Below are 18,679 nucleotides of genomic sequence, written 5' to 3' on the forward strand. Positions count from 1 at the left end.
AGACGTCCAGACGCAGCAGTAGAGCAGCCTCTGCATCATCAGCCAGAGCCAGAAAACCGCGATAGCGACGACCCAGCTGACCAGCAGCTTCAATCAGAAACACGTCTAACGTTATCTTGCACGGACTATCCGAGACTACGCGATACGACGATACCTGAAGACCTTTGTACACCATCGTCGAGGCTACGCTTTCAGCTAACCCGTTGTAACAGGGTGGATTCCTCCATAGAACGATCGCCATAGAGGTCAGAATTAAAAACGAGGGCAAGGTGTGGATGAAGTCCGGACCAACGGCAATCTTGGCATACTCTCGAAAGACCTTGTGCTGCAGCAAGAGGATCTCGTGCGGCACGGAGAGCAGGGAAACGATCTGCGAATCGAGAGCGGTCAAACAGGACATCGCTGCGGAGGCTGTGCACCAGCCTGGTCACTGGCTATTTATTCACGCCAACATCGACCACGATGGTTAGGGTTTTCGACGATAGAAACGTGACGTTGCGGCCGAAATGAACCGCGTCGCCGATCTTCCTCTATTTCTCCCCTCTTCGCTCTTGATCGATAGGATCCGTGATAGCGATCGAGGTTTCGATGAAAGCAACGGTCGCGGACAACGATAATGGAGCGACGTTATTGGGGGTGAGAAAATGAGGTTTCCGAGGATTAAGAGGCAATATGGTACGGAGTTATCCTTCACGTCGTTAGAGGATCGAGTATAATCGTGAAATATCGAGTTCTTATTAGCTAAATATTAAGTGATCCGAAAAGTTTCTTTCCTTTTACGAGGAAATAATAGATGCGCTATATTCTTATTTTATATTAATTCGTTGGATTATGTGTGATCCATTTTATTTTATTTCTATTATTACAATCATACGTAAAGTTTCCTATTCTTCTGTTTAATATCTTTGGTTGGCTAACCTTTATGGACTACTTTCTCATGTGACCATGACATTACACCAGAGGGGTTAACACACGTAAAACACAGGGGAGAGAAACGAGCAGTTGCTGTTCGAAGATGGCAATATGACAGAGAAGGGATGTTTTTGTCGCCCAAGATGTATGCGTGAAGCGATACAAGTATGCGACATTGAATGATACAAAACACGATTGGCAAATATACAAGGAGACGAATATAACAGGTAATGGTACAAAATTCAAAATAATATTTATTGACTAATATTTATGCAAAAGTACATGATAGATAGAAAAGTTCTCCGATATTTATACAATGATAAAGCCACGTTCCTCGTAATTAACCTTTACTTACAACGAAAGAAAAATGCGAATAATACAAAATCCTTACCAAGGTGTGTAACTTTCAGTCTGACCGCCTTTATTTACAACTATGTACACGGCGTACGCGATTCTTAGGGCAACTAACAGTCTATATAAGAAAGTAATCCGGTCCAACGAAGGATCCACATTTAGGGAAATCTTCCGGAGCGGATACCATATCACTCGTCTGTCCAACCTGAAGGATCACGTCCAACCCACGCGTCCATTCAGCTGCATGCTCGTCTCGTAACATCCAGTAGCCTGAAGATTTAATCGAACAATTTTTTGGAATTAATAAATTAATAACTATTCGACATAAATAAAAATGATACAATGATCGAAACTATCTTTCATTATGCGTCTAGTCATCTGGTATTGTAATTTTCTCGGCTAGAACATTTTTTCCACGATCGTTTATAGGAAGAATTTTGAAATGGAAGAGACGTGACATTTTTTTGAAAGATCGAGTCGAGAAAGGGGTAATGGAGTGAAAGAATATTTTCTTAGACGATAACAGACAAATGATGTATTACCTGGATTATCCGCTTTAAACCTGAGAGCAACTGCCCCGAATTTCGGAACAACTACGGTATCTTTAGCCACGGTGCAGTCGAGATTCCGAGAAAACAGTTGACCTCTGTCGTCTAGCCTTTTTAACTCGTGCAAAGACACGCTGCGACCGAACTTTCTCGCACCCACTACGTAGAAAGTGTATCCGTGCAAGTGGTACACCAAGTCGTCGAGACCGCCTTATAAAAAGAAGCAGGAAATGTTGAAAGATATTACGAAAAAAGCTGATATTTACAAACAATATGAAATACAACGCAAAAATATCGAACTGATATGAAAATTCGAATGTCTCTCTTTCTCTTTTCTGGACATTTCTATTCCTCGAGGACTAAAAACGTACATCAATTTAGAGGAACAGAGATAAGTCGCGTGCCTCTCATAGACTTTGAACCGCTTATCGAACTTGAGTAACACACGAACGTTGAAATAATTGCTTTTCGAAATTTGCTGAGCGCTTTAAATCGAATTCTCATCATTTTTAAATGGAATTTGAAGCTTCAAGTACATTTTATCGTTTGAGAAATTTCTCCAGTTACACCGTACGTTTATTATGTACGTAACGCGTAATTTTCTTTCGAATTTGCGAAAGCGTTCGCAGAAACAAACTCGAAAACTATAAATGAGAAAGTTGAAAGGTAATACTCGTCAATAACGGGAATGGAATTAAACGAAGAAATCGCGTTTCCGCTTATTGTGAGAAACAATTGTCCAGATGGAATAAATTCGCGATCAATACCCAGCCTCCGCGACGTAGAGAAATATGGATCAAGGTTCTTAACTCAAGGCAACGCTTCGGTGAGTTAATCCGGCTCGTTTCCTCGTCCGATCCTTCCAAAACAGTCCTTGGTGCCTTCTACGTACCCTTATATATTCGATTTTATTACATAATTGTAATAAAATAATCGCGTAAAGGAACTAGACGTAAACTTTTCTATTTTTACGAAAGAAAATTAAATATCGAAGATTACTGCCCCGAGTTGATTACTCTCCGTTTCTCTACTTGGTTTTCAGAAAAAAAATGAAAAAGAAATAATATTCGTCCCAACGCAAGTAATTCGAAATTCGATTTTAAATTAAACCGGTTCTATCGATGAAGGATATTTCGAATCGTGAAATCACGATGTTTGACAAGTTAGATAGTTGAGGACGGCTAGAAATGATGGACACGCGAACGTTTGCCACGATGGTAACTGAAAACCTAATTTCTCGTTTCATTTTATGACGAAGCCTTAGGACGGTACACGTATGAGGTATCTTCCGTAAGACGTCGATGCGTGTTAATATAATCAGCACTATATAGACAAATGTTGGAACAAGAGGAAGCGTAATTTATTTTTCTTTCCGCAATTTAGCCTATTTTCACGCTGACTCAACCAGTCGTTCAATTACGCGTTAGTCGTAGAGAATTTTTAATGACGCACACGAGCAGCGAAATGAGGAATCTTGTGTATTTTAAAATGTACGATGATAGATGCTAAGAAAACAGAGAAGCTATTCCGCTCGTCGCTTCTTAACGGTTCGTTTAAACGAGCTAACATTAGCGAAGGATGAATAGTTTCCTTCTCATTTTCGAGATCGTCTCGCTATCCTATATCGTGCGTTGCTCTATGAAATTGCAAGAAGCAAGGAAGAAGAAAAAGGAGAATCTTTTTCTGAAATTTCGCTACGACGTTTCCGAGCAACGTGACGTCATCTCAAAGTAATTACATTAGGAGGATTCGATCGGAGTGGTATTTAATAGAAAAAATTGGATAATTCGATAAAAGCGACGAATTAAAGTTAGTTACCTTGATCGAGGAGAATGATCTCGACGGTCGCCCCGAGCGGTATATACCTCACATGAACACACTCGCAAACGTCTGAAGCGGTAGCGTCGCTACGGCGGCAGCGTCGCGACGACAACGATGCAGTTTCGTTGTTCTCGACACGAGCGTCGTCCTCGTCGGGGGTAGAAGAGCACATAGTCTCCTCGGAGACGTCGGCGCCCTGTGTCAACAACGGTGACGACGGGTACGTGAACGTCGCGTTGTTCACGTTCAGAACTCTCATCTCCACACCGGTGTTACCTTCGATAACGTTAAATACAACGAATTAAAATTAATTTCACGTATACGGTACGTTACGTACACCGAACAGTTTTCTTCGTTTCTAAATGTACAACGTGTTCGGAAATACCTCGAAAAATGCGAACGACACGAAAAATTGTTGCGGACAAAAATCGTGCGATATCGAACCATCAGGTGTCGAGGACACGCTACGTTTTCGTTTATTTGTCCCTGCAAGCAACTTGAAACGTGCGTGCTGCGAACGTTGCATTCAAATTTTCAAATGGAAACCTGTATTTTTTATGGCATGTAAATCACGTCCTGCGATAACGTTTTTCAGTATGTTCACGTATAATGGAATGTATAACGTTATGTAGGTTATGCAAAGTATATTGTACTTTCTCGCGTATACATTCGGAAACAGATAAGAACGTCGAGCGAACTGTCATTTTTTACTACGTTTGATCAGAATAAAGCTATGGAATAACGCCGACGCGGTATGAGTATAGCGATGACGTCCATAAAGAGGATGCTAGGGAGAAATGAAATTTACATTCCTGCTATTGCATCTCATATCGTACGAAGAGATCGGCTGGTTGAAATTTCTTAGAAATTACGAATCATGCGAACCTTCGTGACACTCTCTTTCGTTACCTTGTCAGACGCGTGTTCCTCGTAATTATTGGAAGTGAAATAAGGTGGTTAAGGTCAGACACACGAAGACCGCTCGTTAAGTAGTTTCAACGTCCGTGGACGTTGGAACTCAGGCCGAAGTTACCGCGATATGTGATAAACCAGGGATTAATAGTATCCGTTTTCTCTGCGGCATTGGTTAAACGTAACCTGTCCTCGATTTTTCATCGTTTAACATATCGACCGCGTGCGTGTCAGTTTTCGCACTTTCCCCGCGTGTCATTAAATCGAGTTATAGAGAACTACACAGAACTATGTAGATTAAATCACGCTGTAACTTGAAAGTTTATTGCAAAAAAGAGAAACGAGGCGTGTGAGAAGAATTAGAAAGAAGAAACGGAGAAAAATTCTGTTACGGTCGAGAGTATTCATTTTGGTACGTCTTTGAAATACCCACGCAGATCTTATAAATTTGACAGAGTTTTTCTTCCAAAGGTAATTAAAGACACGCGTAAACGAATCTAAGGATAAATCAAAGCAGAAAATTCACAATTTTAATTCACGAGAAGTATTCGCGAAATATGGTCGTGCGTTTGAAGAAAATTATTATTTATTTACCGGTTGTTCGTCGCTTACCAACGATATCGTTCGTCTGCAGCTTGTAATTAATAGGCAAACGGATGGTGACGTCGGTTTTCGATTTCCCTAGAACAGCTGGTATCTTCCGCAATGCATGCAATTCCGTCACGCACAGGCTCTCTGGATTTTCACACTTTGCCGCGGGGTTCGTCGTCATCGCAACTCGAACTTCCTCGACTTCCGACTGTTCGGTAACTTCCGCCACGGACAACGGATCCTTCGTTGAACTTCCCTTGTATTCTAAGATCGCCGCACCGCTTATGGGACTGATCGCACATTCTTTCGACGTGTACACGTTCATCCAGTAGGAAGCAACTCGCTTGTTCGCCTTCAGGACAAAATCTGCTCTCTCACCTGCGATACATATTGCAATTTTTCTGTATGTATCATGGTCTGCGTGTGTAGTTACGAGAATGAAGCAGTGGCTGATCTATCGTTTACTGATAAAATCTTTGATCAATATCTTTTGGAAAGACAGAGAAGTGAAGTTTCCATAATCTGAGAATCGCTCGCTTCGGCGCTATGAAAGAAAGAAATCTGGAGAACATCCGTTGTAACTTTAATCTTATACATTTGTAGCGATCTTAATTGCTACATATTCGTTACAACAATTATAAATGCGAACATTTATGCATTTATGCATTTATGCGCAAAGGTGAGCACCAGTGCAGAAATATGTAAAATAAATACACAAAAATAAAGTACACGCAATAGTTAGAAGATAAGGCACACTTTTATTCGTGTTCGCTTCTTTATGCGTCTTTCGGTAAATATATGAATTTTCATATCGATAAGCAACGTTTCGATCTTTAATTTCCATTTATTTTGGAAGTCTAGTCTGTTAGGATCTGGTACATCCTACATTGTACACGGTGTCTCAGTATCGATGGTACAACCTGCAGGGAATGATCGTACATGAAAAAACGAGTGGAATATATATGGAATAATATAAATTACTATTTCGCTCGACTATACCGTGGTTAAACGGATCTCGATTCAAAGCATTATTTACTTTCCCCACTTACGTAGAAACGTACATATTAAATCAAAAATTTACTCCGAGGACAACGCAGGTCTTGCGCGATTAAAAAAGCGAAGATCATTTTGGCGTTCGAAGAACTAAAAACGAAAAATACGTTGGAAAGCGTGCACGAAGAATTAATTGAAAAATTCAGTTAACTCGAATAAGAAAGATTTATTCCATATTTTCGACTTATTTTCTCGTGCATTAGGTTGTCCGAAAAGTGTCTTTCTTTTACAGATACGTCTTTTACAACGACGCATCTTTATACAAACATGAAACTCAATCTGTCGAACGTTGTGATCTTTATTTTGATAGAACCAAATGGATGATACGTAATTCGATAAAATATTATAAAACGGAAAATGTTGTGCATCCATTATTTCCTTATAAAACGAAAGAAACTTCTTGGATCATGTGATACAATTAGCCCTTTTAGTTTGTACCACCTATACTGGAACAGCCTGTATTGTACATACAGAGAATCGTGGCACACGGTGCATGCGACAACACTCACCTTTCGCCAAAGTAATCGATGCAATTTGTCGTGGTTCCACTGGCTGGCCATCGAGAGCGATCAGAAGAAGGGGATGAGCATCGACGGAGATCGTTATTGGACAGGATCCAGCACCACCAGCGTTCGCAACGCGGAATCTGTGACGTCGTCCCGGGATAACTGTGAACCTGGTCAAAGGGACATTCGGCCCATTTGGCTGCCGTCCCCTGCCATTCACCAAAAGGATCGCTGGTTTCGCGTGGCCGTCGGTGAACGTGATTTCGGTGGAATGTTGCCACTGGCTCACGAGAACCACGTGATTCGAGTCGTCGATATCGTAAAGAGCGCGATGAGGATCTTTGATATCGGCTTGCTTCACGATCAACGCGCCAAATATGCCATTAGTAACGTCGGCACCTACGAATTAAACGAGTTCGTTCTAATTCACTGTGACGTCGTTAATACAAATAAGAAGAAACAATTCGTAGATTCGTTACACTCGTATGGAAGTATCAATTTTTGCAAAGTATCGCTCACTGTAGTTTCACTATCAGGCTTCGTTGCTAATAAAAAAACGATCCAAGTAATCGGGAATATGATAATTTCGCTATCACGCTGTTACTATCGTCTGTAACTGGAGCACGAAAACATTAATTACTTACCAGCGTGAGCATGCCATAGATGAGTTCCAGCGGAAGAAGCGCGGAATTTATATTGGAAGGTGGTGTAGCTCGGTATCGGGCACTGAGTGACCAGAGGTGCGCCGTCCATATGCGGCGTCTCGATCTGCGTTTGGCCACGCCAGTGCATCGCCGCAGTTTTACCCGGAATCCGATTAATCACGTCCACTACCAAGATATCGTTCTCGCAAACCTGACGACCAAAGAAACATTCGCTATGCGTTAATTGGCTAGAGATAAATCTTGTTTCTTATCTGTAGCTAGTTTCCAAGAGTTTTTGTACAACACCGCTATCTAAATAACGCACGATACGACAAAAACAAAGTACGAATGCTTGTTCGAGCATTCGCGTGAAACCTCAGCCTGCTGGGATACAAGTTGCACGTACAGATACGATAGCGGAGAAGATAGCAATTATCCGTAAGCACGTGATACGGCGCACGAGTGAAAATGGCAAATGTATTTGAGAAACCAACATAAATTGATTCGAAACGGTTGTCAGAGGAGAGAAAGTCAAAGTGATTCTGCATAGGCAACTCCAATGTCTCTCAATGTTTCTCTGACAAAGCAATCCTTCGGCGTAGTTTCCAATTCTTCGGTTCTCGAATTCCGTGATCGAGTTGTGAATTTTCCACTTCAATTTTTGTAACTGCGGGGTGTTTCACCGTCTCTGTACGATCTCTATATTCGTCTTCTATAACTCTAAAATCCTGCGCTGGGAATTCTATCGGACGGGGCCCTCTATTTTAATTTCTATCGCTGCCAAGCTCTTTATTTTAATTCATGCAACCCCCTTGGTCTCTCGCTTCGGTTTCTATAACCCCCTGGGTCCCCTATTTCTGCCCATATGACGCTGGAAATCCACTATTTCAATCTCTATAACCTTCAAGTTCTTTATTCCAACTTTTACGATCGCCGAGTCCTCTACCTCGATTTCTATAACCCCGAGCTTCTCTGTTTTTTATGATTTTTTACGGCTTCGGCATCCTCTAACTTCACGGTCACTCGTATAGACTTTCTCCTTACAAGCCACGGTAAAACCTCGATTATCGGAATATTCCTGGAATATTTAAGGATTCTAACTTTTAATTAAAAAAAATCGAGACGCAAGGATAGAAATTGGAAAAGGTCGTTAGATTTTTATTCGCAGGTCTGTCTTCCCATTTAATATCGATATTTACCAAACAGTTCGAAACGATCCCCTTTAATAAAAAAAGAGAAGAAGAAACAAACCGAATTTATTCTATTCTCCGAACAATTAGTTCGAATGACCAAGATTCTGTGACATAAACTTATCTCCTGCAAATCGATTCGTCGCAACTCTTCTCTCTTTCTTTCCCTTTCGACTTCGTTTCGATATTCGTAACAAACTTTCGAGAAATACCTGAATGACGGGGCCAGGCAGCTGACGATTCGCCGTGAGGATCCCACGTCTTTGTCCGTCCGCCGAGACGCAGTGATCGGACAAACATGCCGTTTCGTTTTGTGGACAATCGCCGCACGATCTATGGAGCAGAGATTGCAAACAATGAAGAAAAACAGGTAGCTGTGTAAATCATAGGGATTACAGTCGAAGCGTGAACGATAGGACAGCGAGTAGCTGCGCGAATGATTTCCGCATTTCAGCGCTCGAGGAATTGCATAACGGTAGTTCGTGTTGGTAACTCGGTCGGTGATTCTGATGAAAATGATCACTGGACGCGGGAATCGTTGCGTCGCTGATATAACTAAACGTACCGCGCTATAACGCGTAATTATTTACTGCGAATTACGTACAAAATGTATGCATAAATTTATCGCCAGTCACTTTCAAAATTTCAAACCTGGAAACTGAATAATAATTTTTGAAGTTGGACCAAACGATCGGAGTCTTTTTCGAGAAGTTAGGAGAATCGTGACAGACGAGGCGTAAAAGAAATTTGAAAAAATTGCAATTGGTCGGAATCACGAAGGAACGAACGAATGCCGCATTTTTCCACTTTTTTATCTGGCGTCGTAATGAGAATTTAAACATCACGTTTCGAACATTTATGTCTCTTATATAGATACATGCGTCTCCGATACTGATTTCCATGAAGCGTTCACCGTATATAAATGTTGCACGCGTATCGTTTAAATTTTCATTACAATGCCAGATGAAAAAACTTTCTCTTCGCGATTCCGATCGATTGCAAGTTTCTGAAACAATTTTTTCATACGCCACTTGGCAAACTAATCCTCTCAACTTCTCGAGAGAAACGAAGTCGTTTGATCCAATTTTCAAAAAGTTTCGAAAGATGTTGCCACAGGTTTGAAAGTCACCTGATTTACATTATGGAAACGATCGGGCAATATTTTCCCCCTTTTTCTTCGTCTTTTCCTTACTTTTTGCATGATAAGGAGATTTAGCCGAGTGTCGATAGAAATTTGTCATGTACAGAGTGTCCAGGGTTTAACAGTCAAACTTTATCGATGTTTTCTATGTATACGATCAATCGCATCTTTATGCTCTGACGTTTCCAAGAAGCATCGAACGATCCATATTATACGTAACGTTCCTCTGCTTGATTCTCGCCATTGAATATTCCGACACATAATGATCGCTAAAACCTGAGATACCCTGTACATTTAGCGGTTTTGTTATAGCTTTTTTAACACGTTCGCGGTGACCGATGCGTGCATCGCGACGAAATATTACGGTCAGTTGTAAATAATAAGATGGAGAAAGAAACGGATGATCTTACTTGCTAAGCGACTGGAACACTTCCAGAGTGAGCTTCAATCGACAAATCATTGGCCAATCCAAATGGTGGCATGGTCTATCGCAGGAGAGGAATATCTGTTCTATAATAAACATAAAAGCAGTAAAATAAATCATCGTGTAAAATCGATCGAGCAAACACATCCGTCCACTGCTGTCGTTACTTTTAACACGATTTCTTTGGAAATTTCTCTTGATCCATTAATCGTCACTTTTCCACTTTGATAACTACAAAAGGAAAATTGCTACGAATTTCACGATCCCCGAGATTGGATTTCGGATGGACGGAATTACGTATTTTTCTCTATCGATAGAATTACGTGATTTTCTGCGGAATGGTCGAACGATCAAAGATTCTGTCGGATGGAAAAGATCGGTTAAAATTCTGTCTCGCGTAGCTGCGCGAAGGAAACCACGCAAAACGAGCACTTACTGGGCCTATAATTGTTCACGTGCAAAAAGGTGGCCGCAGCCGCGATCGTGAAGACGACCGCGAGAAATCGTAGACCGTAGGTGGCCAGCGTCATCGGCAAGTCCGCACTCGTTGACGCGCGCATCGTCTACCCGAATTGTTATGCAACGATAACAGCAGGTGACTGCATTCTTTGCAGGATCATTCGACTCAGAAAGTCTGAGAAGCAACCTGCTAGTTGCTTAGACCTCTGATGTATTGCAGTCGTGTTTCGTTTTGACCATGCGCGTATGAAATTATAAAAATCAGGCAAAACGATTATTGAGAGTAGACGAAATAAAACGAATATCGAAGGATGATCGATCGAGAACGTCGGATGAAACAGGAATTAGGAAGAAGCGGAGGGGGAGGGTTGGTTGATTACGAGGATGAATTTTCAAGCGGCTGAAGATGACGGTGAATCGATAGCCAGCGACGAAATTCTGATGTCGGTACGGAGAAAGTGAACCTCGTGGAAAAAAAGAGCGAAAGGAATAATCGTTCGGCTGAGGATGAAAGTCGGAGCTGTTTGACTTCTGCTCGCGTGGCTAGCTAAGCAAATACGCTCGATTCCTGAATTTCCTTTTTTCTTTTCTTCGCCTGGAAAATGAGAAAGAAAGTAAAATTTGGAAGATATATACTTTACAGAATATTACGTACGAAGGAGAAGCAATGTAAAAAATGATGTAACGTATTTAACGATGTTGCCTCGATGTAGAGATTACGATTAGCGAGATGTTCCTTTAGCGGCCTGGTAAGCAGAGCGAATGCGATTGGTTGCTTTAATAAAAGAGAATGTTACTACTTTTTACAAGTCGGCATACTGAAAAACTTTCTATTAATTCTGTTAAGCAACTTTCACTCGATCCTGATTAAAGAGATATTTTGATAACTCGTGAAACAGAAAGAAAACGTTATCTTTTTTTATTCGCGGTCCGCGTAATTTCTCGTTGAAGAACGAACGAATTTGAGAAAATGATGGAACCATTGCCAAGGAAGAGGAGAAACGGATACTTTAAAATGACCGGTTTTACTGCCGGCAACGTAGATGATGTAATTTAATGAATTTTCTTTGCGAGTATCGCGAGCAAGAAAGCAAGCAGGAAAGAAGGTTGAATAACGTCTGAGGCAGATGCACGAAGGCCATCTAATCGCGTTCCCCATTAAATCCAATCGTTATCATTACGTAAAAATTTGTATAATCTTCGCGTAATAGAGTCCCATCGTAACGTGATTGAACCGCGCGCCCAGCATAACTCGAATCGCCCAGCATTCCTATCCAGTTAGCTTCCAATTAAAGTTACTTCACCGTGTACTTATATAATTACGCTAATTTCGATCAAACCGACAGGCAACGAGAACATTTTTGCCCAAAGAAAGAAAGAACGACGATGTAGTTTCAAACTGGCGTTGTTTCCAAGGAATAAAACAAGACTCGCGAGCGCGGTCAATTCGCGAGTCTACTCACGAGAAAGACACGAAGCGAGATGAGATTAATCGATCTTGATATTTAGATTTCAGCGAAGAGCGAGAATGACTTCGGTTTCGATTCGGTTTCACTGGAAAGTCGTTACACTAAGGAAAAATTAAAAAAAAAAAAAGCAGTCGAGAGATATTTATCGAACTTCACTGGCTGTAAAAAAGGATTCCAATGAGAGGACGAAGAATTTTCGTTCGATCGAAGAGGGACATTTCGAAGAAATTATAACTTTGACAAGTGGTAGGTAAATGCAACGATTAAATCGATGGTACGGAAACCCATATCAAACCTGAACAAGACACGTGTGAGCTCGTGAACACCGTTACGCTTTCTGATGTACAACTGAGTAGGCCGAATTTTCGTAGGCCAGAACTAAACTCGGGTCCTCTCTCTTCCTCTCCCTTTCCCTTTCTCTCGTTGCCTTTTTTCACAGACCACCACGTGCCGCATCTAAATCGGTTACCGACACCTTTTTATTTTTTTATTTATCAGGACCAATCCGTACACGAAGAAAACAAAAGAAATAAAATTGTTTGTTATTTTCACAGAACTTGGCGATAATAAACCGTACCGTCACTTCGCTTCGTCCGCAATCACGTAAAAGACTGTAACAACGAACGACTTCTATTTTTTCTTTCGACTTTCTATTTGGATTAGAGAACGATCGTGCGTACCGTTGTTGTCTGGTTTTTCAGTCAAAAGGTATCTATCCGCGTGAAACGAAGAATTATATCTGCGTGACATAAAAGGTCAATTTGGAATCAAAAACGATATCTATAGGAATCTAAAAAAGTAAAACGTAAAAAGTGTTTGTATAAATTGACGCAACTACTCGACCATCTCTTCACTTTCTTTCAACAACAACGATTAAATGGAACAGAGAAACCAACGATTTATTTCTACTATTTTTCGTAAATCAAATATGCTGGTCGTGTGAATATATAGGTTAATCAATTTCGTAATCGTACGTAATACATCGTAAAAAGTTTATCACCGGGACTATTACTATGATTTAATCGTCATAGCTGTCTGGAAGTCAGTGGTCAATTACGTAACGATTATAGCAATCGTCGTTGACCGATAGGTAAATTTGATTCGCGTGAGCCGCGTCGATTAAAACTTGCGTAACGTCCGTTCCATATAGTCGAACGGAGCAAAACTTGAAAAAGTTAGGTCATTCGCGTAAACGTTCAATCTCTGCACCGAACTGACATTTCCATTGCTAAGCAAATAACCGGTGAAGGATCCTGCGAAACGACCGATAGAAAACCATCTCGACCGCGTAACTAAACGATTTCCGCGTTTCGCAAAAGTTCAATCCGTTGTACTCGGATAATGGAACGGTGGAAGATTTTAATTAAAAATTCAATCGGATGATTTACCACGACGAAGGATCGAACGACAAAACCGAATGACGTACACAAATTGAAAATGGACGGTAATGATGGGGACGATGAAAGTAGTCGAAGAAGAGTAGAAAAAGTGTAATCCGAGTTTCGGGCGAAAATACGAAAAATGAAAATGTCTAACTCGACCCAGATAGTGCGAACAATGAAACATTCCAATTAAAAATTCGATGATACAGCGGACGATTAAAACGACGAATGTAACAACAAATCGAATGAAAATGAAAATGAGAAAAAGAATTAAAAAAGTTGCAATGTAGAAACGATGAAGACGATGATGAAGAAACAAAGAGAAATTGACAGTTTCACTACACAGATACCAATTCAACACGATCAAGCCAGAACGAAAGAGGAGACAAGACACTGTCACGGTTCTCGTGAACGACTGACGAGCAGCCAGCAGTTTTGGCAGAAATTTCATTGCCAGAACTGGAAATAATCTTCACCCCTCTCTATCTGACCTTCCATTTCCCCCTCTGCCTCTGCGTGACTGCTTTTCGTGTGTTTCCATTTTCTTTCCTCTTTTTTTTCAACTCTACGCTCTCATTTAGTCATCGTCGAGGCTCTCTCGCGATAGTCAACGATTGGATAGAGATGATAATACGATAGTCGGTATCGTAGTCGCCCCCTCTTGGCTCTTTGAAAACGTACGACCATCTGTATGTCGAATATGTGTCAGAGACGGCGATATGGCGAGTGAAAGTTAGCCTGAAGGGAGCTGGTAGAGGAACCACTTCACGCCCCGTGTGTATCTTGCCTCTTCTCTGATTACGTTTACTCACGCATATACATTTATTTATCATTTTTCATTCTGCATTTTTCCATTCATCTGCGTTTCTGTCTTCTTCTAGATATTTACGTTTCCCCTTTCTATTTGTTTTATTCTCTTTTACTGTTTCTTTCATCGAATACCAGCATCGAAGAGAGTTTCATCGATTGGGTCGTCGCGCGTTCTACGAACTTCTTGGCATTTGGAAGCTGCAACCGTGATTTACGAGTTTGATACCTCCTAACGAGTTAATCAGCTGCTCCTTAAGTCCAACTTGCGAATGGATCAATCCCTCGCTTCTGAACTTTTGAACCACGGGATACGTAACTCTTTCTCTTACTCTCTCTTTATCCATCAGCCTTCATCCCTGTCTGCATCCAACTCTGTGCAACTATATCTGTATACGTTTCAACTTGGATATCTCTACATCTATCACTGCTTTATAGTTACAAACTGCTTTATGTATTTCTGCTTGCATATCGACATCTGTCTCCGTCTTCGCGATTATACGCGTATCCGTCTCCATTCGTATACCTATATTTATCATCGAGCCTGGTTAGTCTGTTAGATCGATTGCTACGAAACAACCGTGGCCGCTCGAGTCTGGCAAATACGAATCATTGCCCGTTAGTTATGACTTTTCTTCTATCTTCTTTCGTTACGCCGATATCGAAATTTAGACGGTATCGTTTAACGGTAATCGACAAAACTTTTATGTAAATTTCCAAGCGCTGTGCAATTTATCGTCGCCTTTAATTTATATTTTTAATTCGCCGGTTTCGTTCGTGATTTTCATCTCGGTATCCCTCCTCTTCTATCGCTGTGCGACTGTCTCTGTCTGCACGATCGTGTCTATCTCCGTCTCTGTCTCTTTCACTGAACAGACCGCGACGGGTCCAAGAGATTTCGATTTCGCTTTCGCTGATGCTGGCGAAGGGAATTCCAGGTTGTTTGCTCTGCCCACTGGTGAAGCGAGTACCGTTCTGCCAGTTGAATACCACCGTGACACTTTCTACTTGTTACACCGATTCGTTCGGCTAGTTAAAAAATAACCAGCTAATTAATATCGCTATTGCGATCTCATCGTGATGATTCCCGATAAAATTGTCGTAATTTGTTACTTATTCGGAAAATAACAGGGTCACACCGTTTTCCACTTGAGGGATCGCACGTGGAGAATTTATGATCTCTCGATGAGATATATAGAGTCGTAATATACCTGGTAAACGTTTAAACGAGCGCCAACTATCTAACGAAAGCTTTACACTCGCGAAGAAAAAGATCGTACGACTCTAATACTGGCTATTTGGTTCTTGTTAACGCGATTTCTAATGGGTCAATTATAAAATATTATCGTCTCTGAGATGAAATAGAGGATCGTGTTCTATTCGAAAGAGATGGACGTTTGGATCTTTTATACGTCTATTAAGCAGAGGTTTACACAGTTCGACTTAGCACGTATTTCATGTGAAGTTTCTAAAAAAAAAATACTCTTAAGATCAGAAATTTCTAATATCGAAACAAGTACGTGTAACCCAGACAACGTACGCAATGTCGCTGCAACAAGCTTACTCCGCTTTGCAAGATAGAATCATGCCGATCATCGATTTCTCTCGGTATACGTTGATACTATTTTCTCGTCGCGACGAACGGGCGGTCATTAATCATTGGTCGCGGTATGTTCTGAATTAATTCCAGTAATTTCCCGTGTATAGTTATATTCGTAGTAGAGCGACCTATATCGATAATTATTTACGAGACGAAAGCGTTTGGAATGCCTGTATAAAGTTAGACGCGGAAATGCAGCGTGCTACGAACTCAAAGATGTCTTTTCCTTTTGTCGCGATGGTGTTTCGTTTCCAAGACGGTAGAGCCGTTAGAAAGCCGATCGATGAAATGGATACCAGCGCGCGCGTTTTAAGTTTCACCAAGGATCGCTTAACGTCTTTTTAATTGACCTCTATCGCACATAAAAGCAATTTCCCCGTTGATACAAGAAACCAGACTAACGGAGAAAAAGTTAGAAAAATCTATGAAGAAAAAGGTACGATAAAATACAACGAGGCGTTCATGCGCGAGTCAGGAACAATCGCCTTACGATATTCGCTCGCTTTCACTTCACGCTGCAGAGATGTCAAAGCTGCGTTCTTGTTTCTATTAACGAGCTTCTGTCGCTTACGATCTTTGCTCGCGATCGTAACCGAGCAAAACCTTGAGCTTAGGATCAGTGACGCGTCTTTGTTGTAAGAAGAACGTGCAACGAAGAAAAACTTTCTTCCTCGTGGAGTTACGCAACTTGTTGCGAATTACTTTCCTCGAAAGCAGGTTCCGATCGATTGTCATCCTGTTTTTAATTATTCTTCAAAATGACTCCATCGTTCGCTTTCTTCCTCGAGAAAGAAAATGATTTATCGGTGTATATTGCGAGAACAGGAATCGATTAAACTTTCCCGTAACCTTTCTCGTGGCCACGAATAAAAGACCGCGTGTCGAGGAGATCGTAGCGCGAGTTTGCAGGAGCGTGTGTACCGTTTAGATGCTCGATATCGTTGTTCGAGGGTGAAAGTAAAGCGCTACACGATCGCGATTTCATGTACGAATAAAGGATAATGGTCCGTGTGTATAAGTAGAGAAAGAAATTGGCTCGAATGGTAATAACTAGTACGGGACAGGAGTTTAATGTCGTAGAGGAACTGATATCAAAAGCGGAAGAAAGCGAAGATGCTCCGTATTGGGATGAGAAGCGGATAGGAACGATACGACGCGCTTTCTCGCGCAACTTTCGACCATTTCGATCAACGTATGCGTGTTTACAGCTTCACTCGCGTTGAGATGTTGGTAGCCCTAAGATATTTATTGGAAAAAATGGAAGAGGAAGGAATTCCTTTTTTCAAGCTCGTGTTTGCTTATTTACTTCCTTGTCTGATAATGGGAAAGATACCGATGATGCTTTTCGAGGATAAAAATACTAAAAAGATATTAAGCGGTCCGGTATGTTCCGAAAATACAGGAAACTTGAAAATATATTGGAACGTTGCACGTGCAAAGATATTTTGATAGATGTCGGAGATAGTTTCAGTTTCATAATAAAACGAGTTACGATATCAAATGGTAGGATGAACTGACGTGATGCGACCAGTTGAATCGCATCTAGCATACATAACGGTTATTTCACTTTTTTTTTCCTTAATAATATCGTACCTATAATTACTCGTTGTGGATAGATATCCTTACGTAGCGATATCTGAGTTGCTGAATCTTAACTCGGGGTCATTCGCCTCGGTGAATTCGACGCGAAATATTTTCTGCTTTATGTCGATGATCTCTTATGAACGCAACTCGGTTGCACGTTCGATAAACATGAACTATCAGTATTCCTGAGTGTTTACTTCTTTCGCTACGTATCTCATTTTCCTTCTCACCGTGATTTTCGAATTTTATGAAACTTCGATTAGAACGCTTTGCATAATTTTCAATTATCCAAATAAGTATCGTTTGCATTGGTACAATTCTAAAGAGCAACAAAGACGAACATAGCAGGAACAAACCCCGTTAATTACGAAATTATCACTTCCAAAATCTATCGCAAAAAAGGCACGATTACAATCCCTCGTACACTACGAATACATAAATCTCACACTAAAATTGGAAATTCGACTTCAACGAGACGAAGAGTAAAATCACGAAAACAATCGCCTGCAGTGATTCGAGTAAATCCATTTTCACCGTGTATTCGCAACAAAAGTAGCCATTCTCCTAATTCATTTCACGCATAATAAATACGACGAACGTTACTTTCCACTTTCATGTAGTCGATCTTCAACAACACGTGACACGCGTACCTTGATTAATTATCAATCTTTCGAGAAATGAACGAAAATATGAAAAAATACACCAACCTGGTATAGGCGTCAAGTAGATGATGGTTGCTACGACGGAGCTCAGGCCGACGAATACAGCGAGCCTGAAGAACATCGTTGACGAACTCTGGCTCGGCTCAAAGATCCTGTGTGTTCAATGACGACGTGCACTCGGCTCAAGTACCAACGAAGGATCGAAACGATCAACAGGCCGAACTAGCCAGTTTCGTTGCCGCGGATACACTAGGCTACCACGTTAGAGGCAAGTTCATTGCCAGAGAGAGAGTTGTATGCCGATTAAAAAGAAAGATCTTTCGACTGCGGAAACATACGTTTACCAGCTCAGTTGCGCGCGCTTCCGACACTTTTTGCTCTTGCATAAAGAATTTATCTGTCGCGAAACACGTGAAGACCGTTCACGATCGTTCGATGCTTCGTACGCGGCTGAGTGCTGACAACGACGATGATTCTCGAAAGGGAATGTTGCACTGAACCGCACGAACGAAAAAGGCTGCGTGTACGAAAGGATGTTGATATGTAATAAGTCAGTAGTATTGCCTTTAGTTTCGTATCTTAGTTAACGAATTATTTTACATAAAATTCCTTATACGCTA

At 41.1% G+C, this 18,679-nt stretch overlaps 1 protein-coding gene across 3 annotated transcripts; it reads right to left on the reverse strand.

Annotated features, from left to right (window-relative positions):
- Positions 1–1,140: 1,140 nt before the first annotated feature.
- On the reverse strand, positions 1,141–18,620 carry LOC132910375 (uncharacterized). Of its 3 annotated transcripts, none has more exons than XM_060966070.1 (10): positions 13,757–13,891; positions 10,533–10,761; positions 10,083–10,182; positions 8,744–8,864; positions 7,342–7,552; positions 6,701–7,096; positions 5,160–5,516; positions 3,633–3,911; positions 1,809–2,024; positions 1,141–1,536 (listed from the first exon to the last, which is right to left on the reverse strand). In XM_060966070.1, exons 2-10 carry the CDS (start codon positions 10,654–10,656, stop codon positions 1,385–1,387), a joined length of 1,956 nt encoding a protein of 651 aa, XP_060822053.1. In that variant the 5' UTR covers positions 10,657–10,761; positions 13,757–13,891; the 3' UTR covers positions 1,141–1,384. The 3 variants fall into 3 exon arrangements, with proteins under 3 accessions (XP_060822053.1, XP_060822132.1, XP_060822214.1); XM_060966149.1 differs by lacking the exon at positions 13,757–13,891 and adding an exon at positions 12,320–12,798; XM_060966231.1 differs by lacking the exons at positions 10,533–10,761; positions 13,757–13,891 and adding an exon at positions 18,105–18,620.
- Between the last annotated feature and the right edge of the window lie 59 nt (positions 18,621–18,679).

The sequence above is a fragment of the Bombus pascuorum genome, chromosome 1, assembly GCF_905332965.1.
Source record: "Bombus pascuorum chromosome 1, iyBomPasc1.1, whole genome shotgun sequence".
Taxonomy (NCBI): domain Eukaryota; kingdom Metazoa; phylum Arthropoda; class Insecta; order Hymenoptera; family Apidae; genus Bombus; species Bombus pascuorum.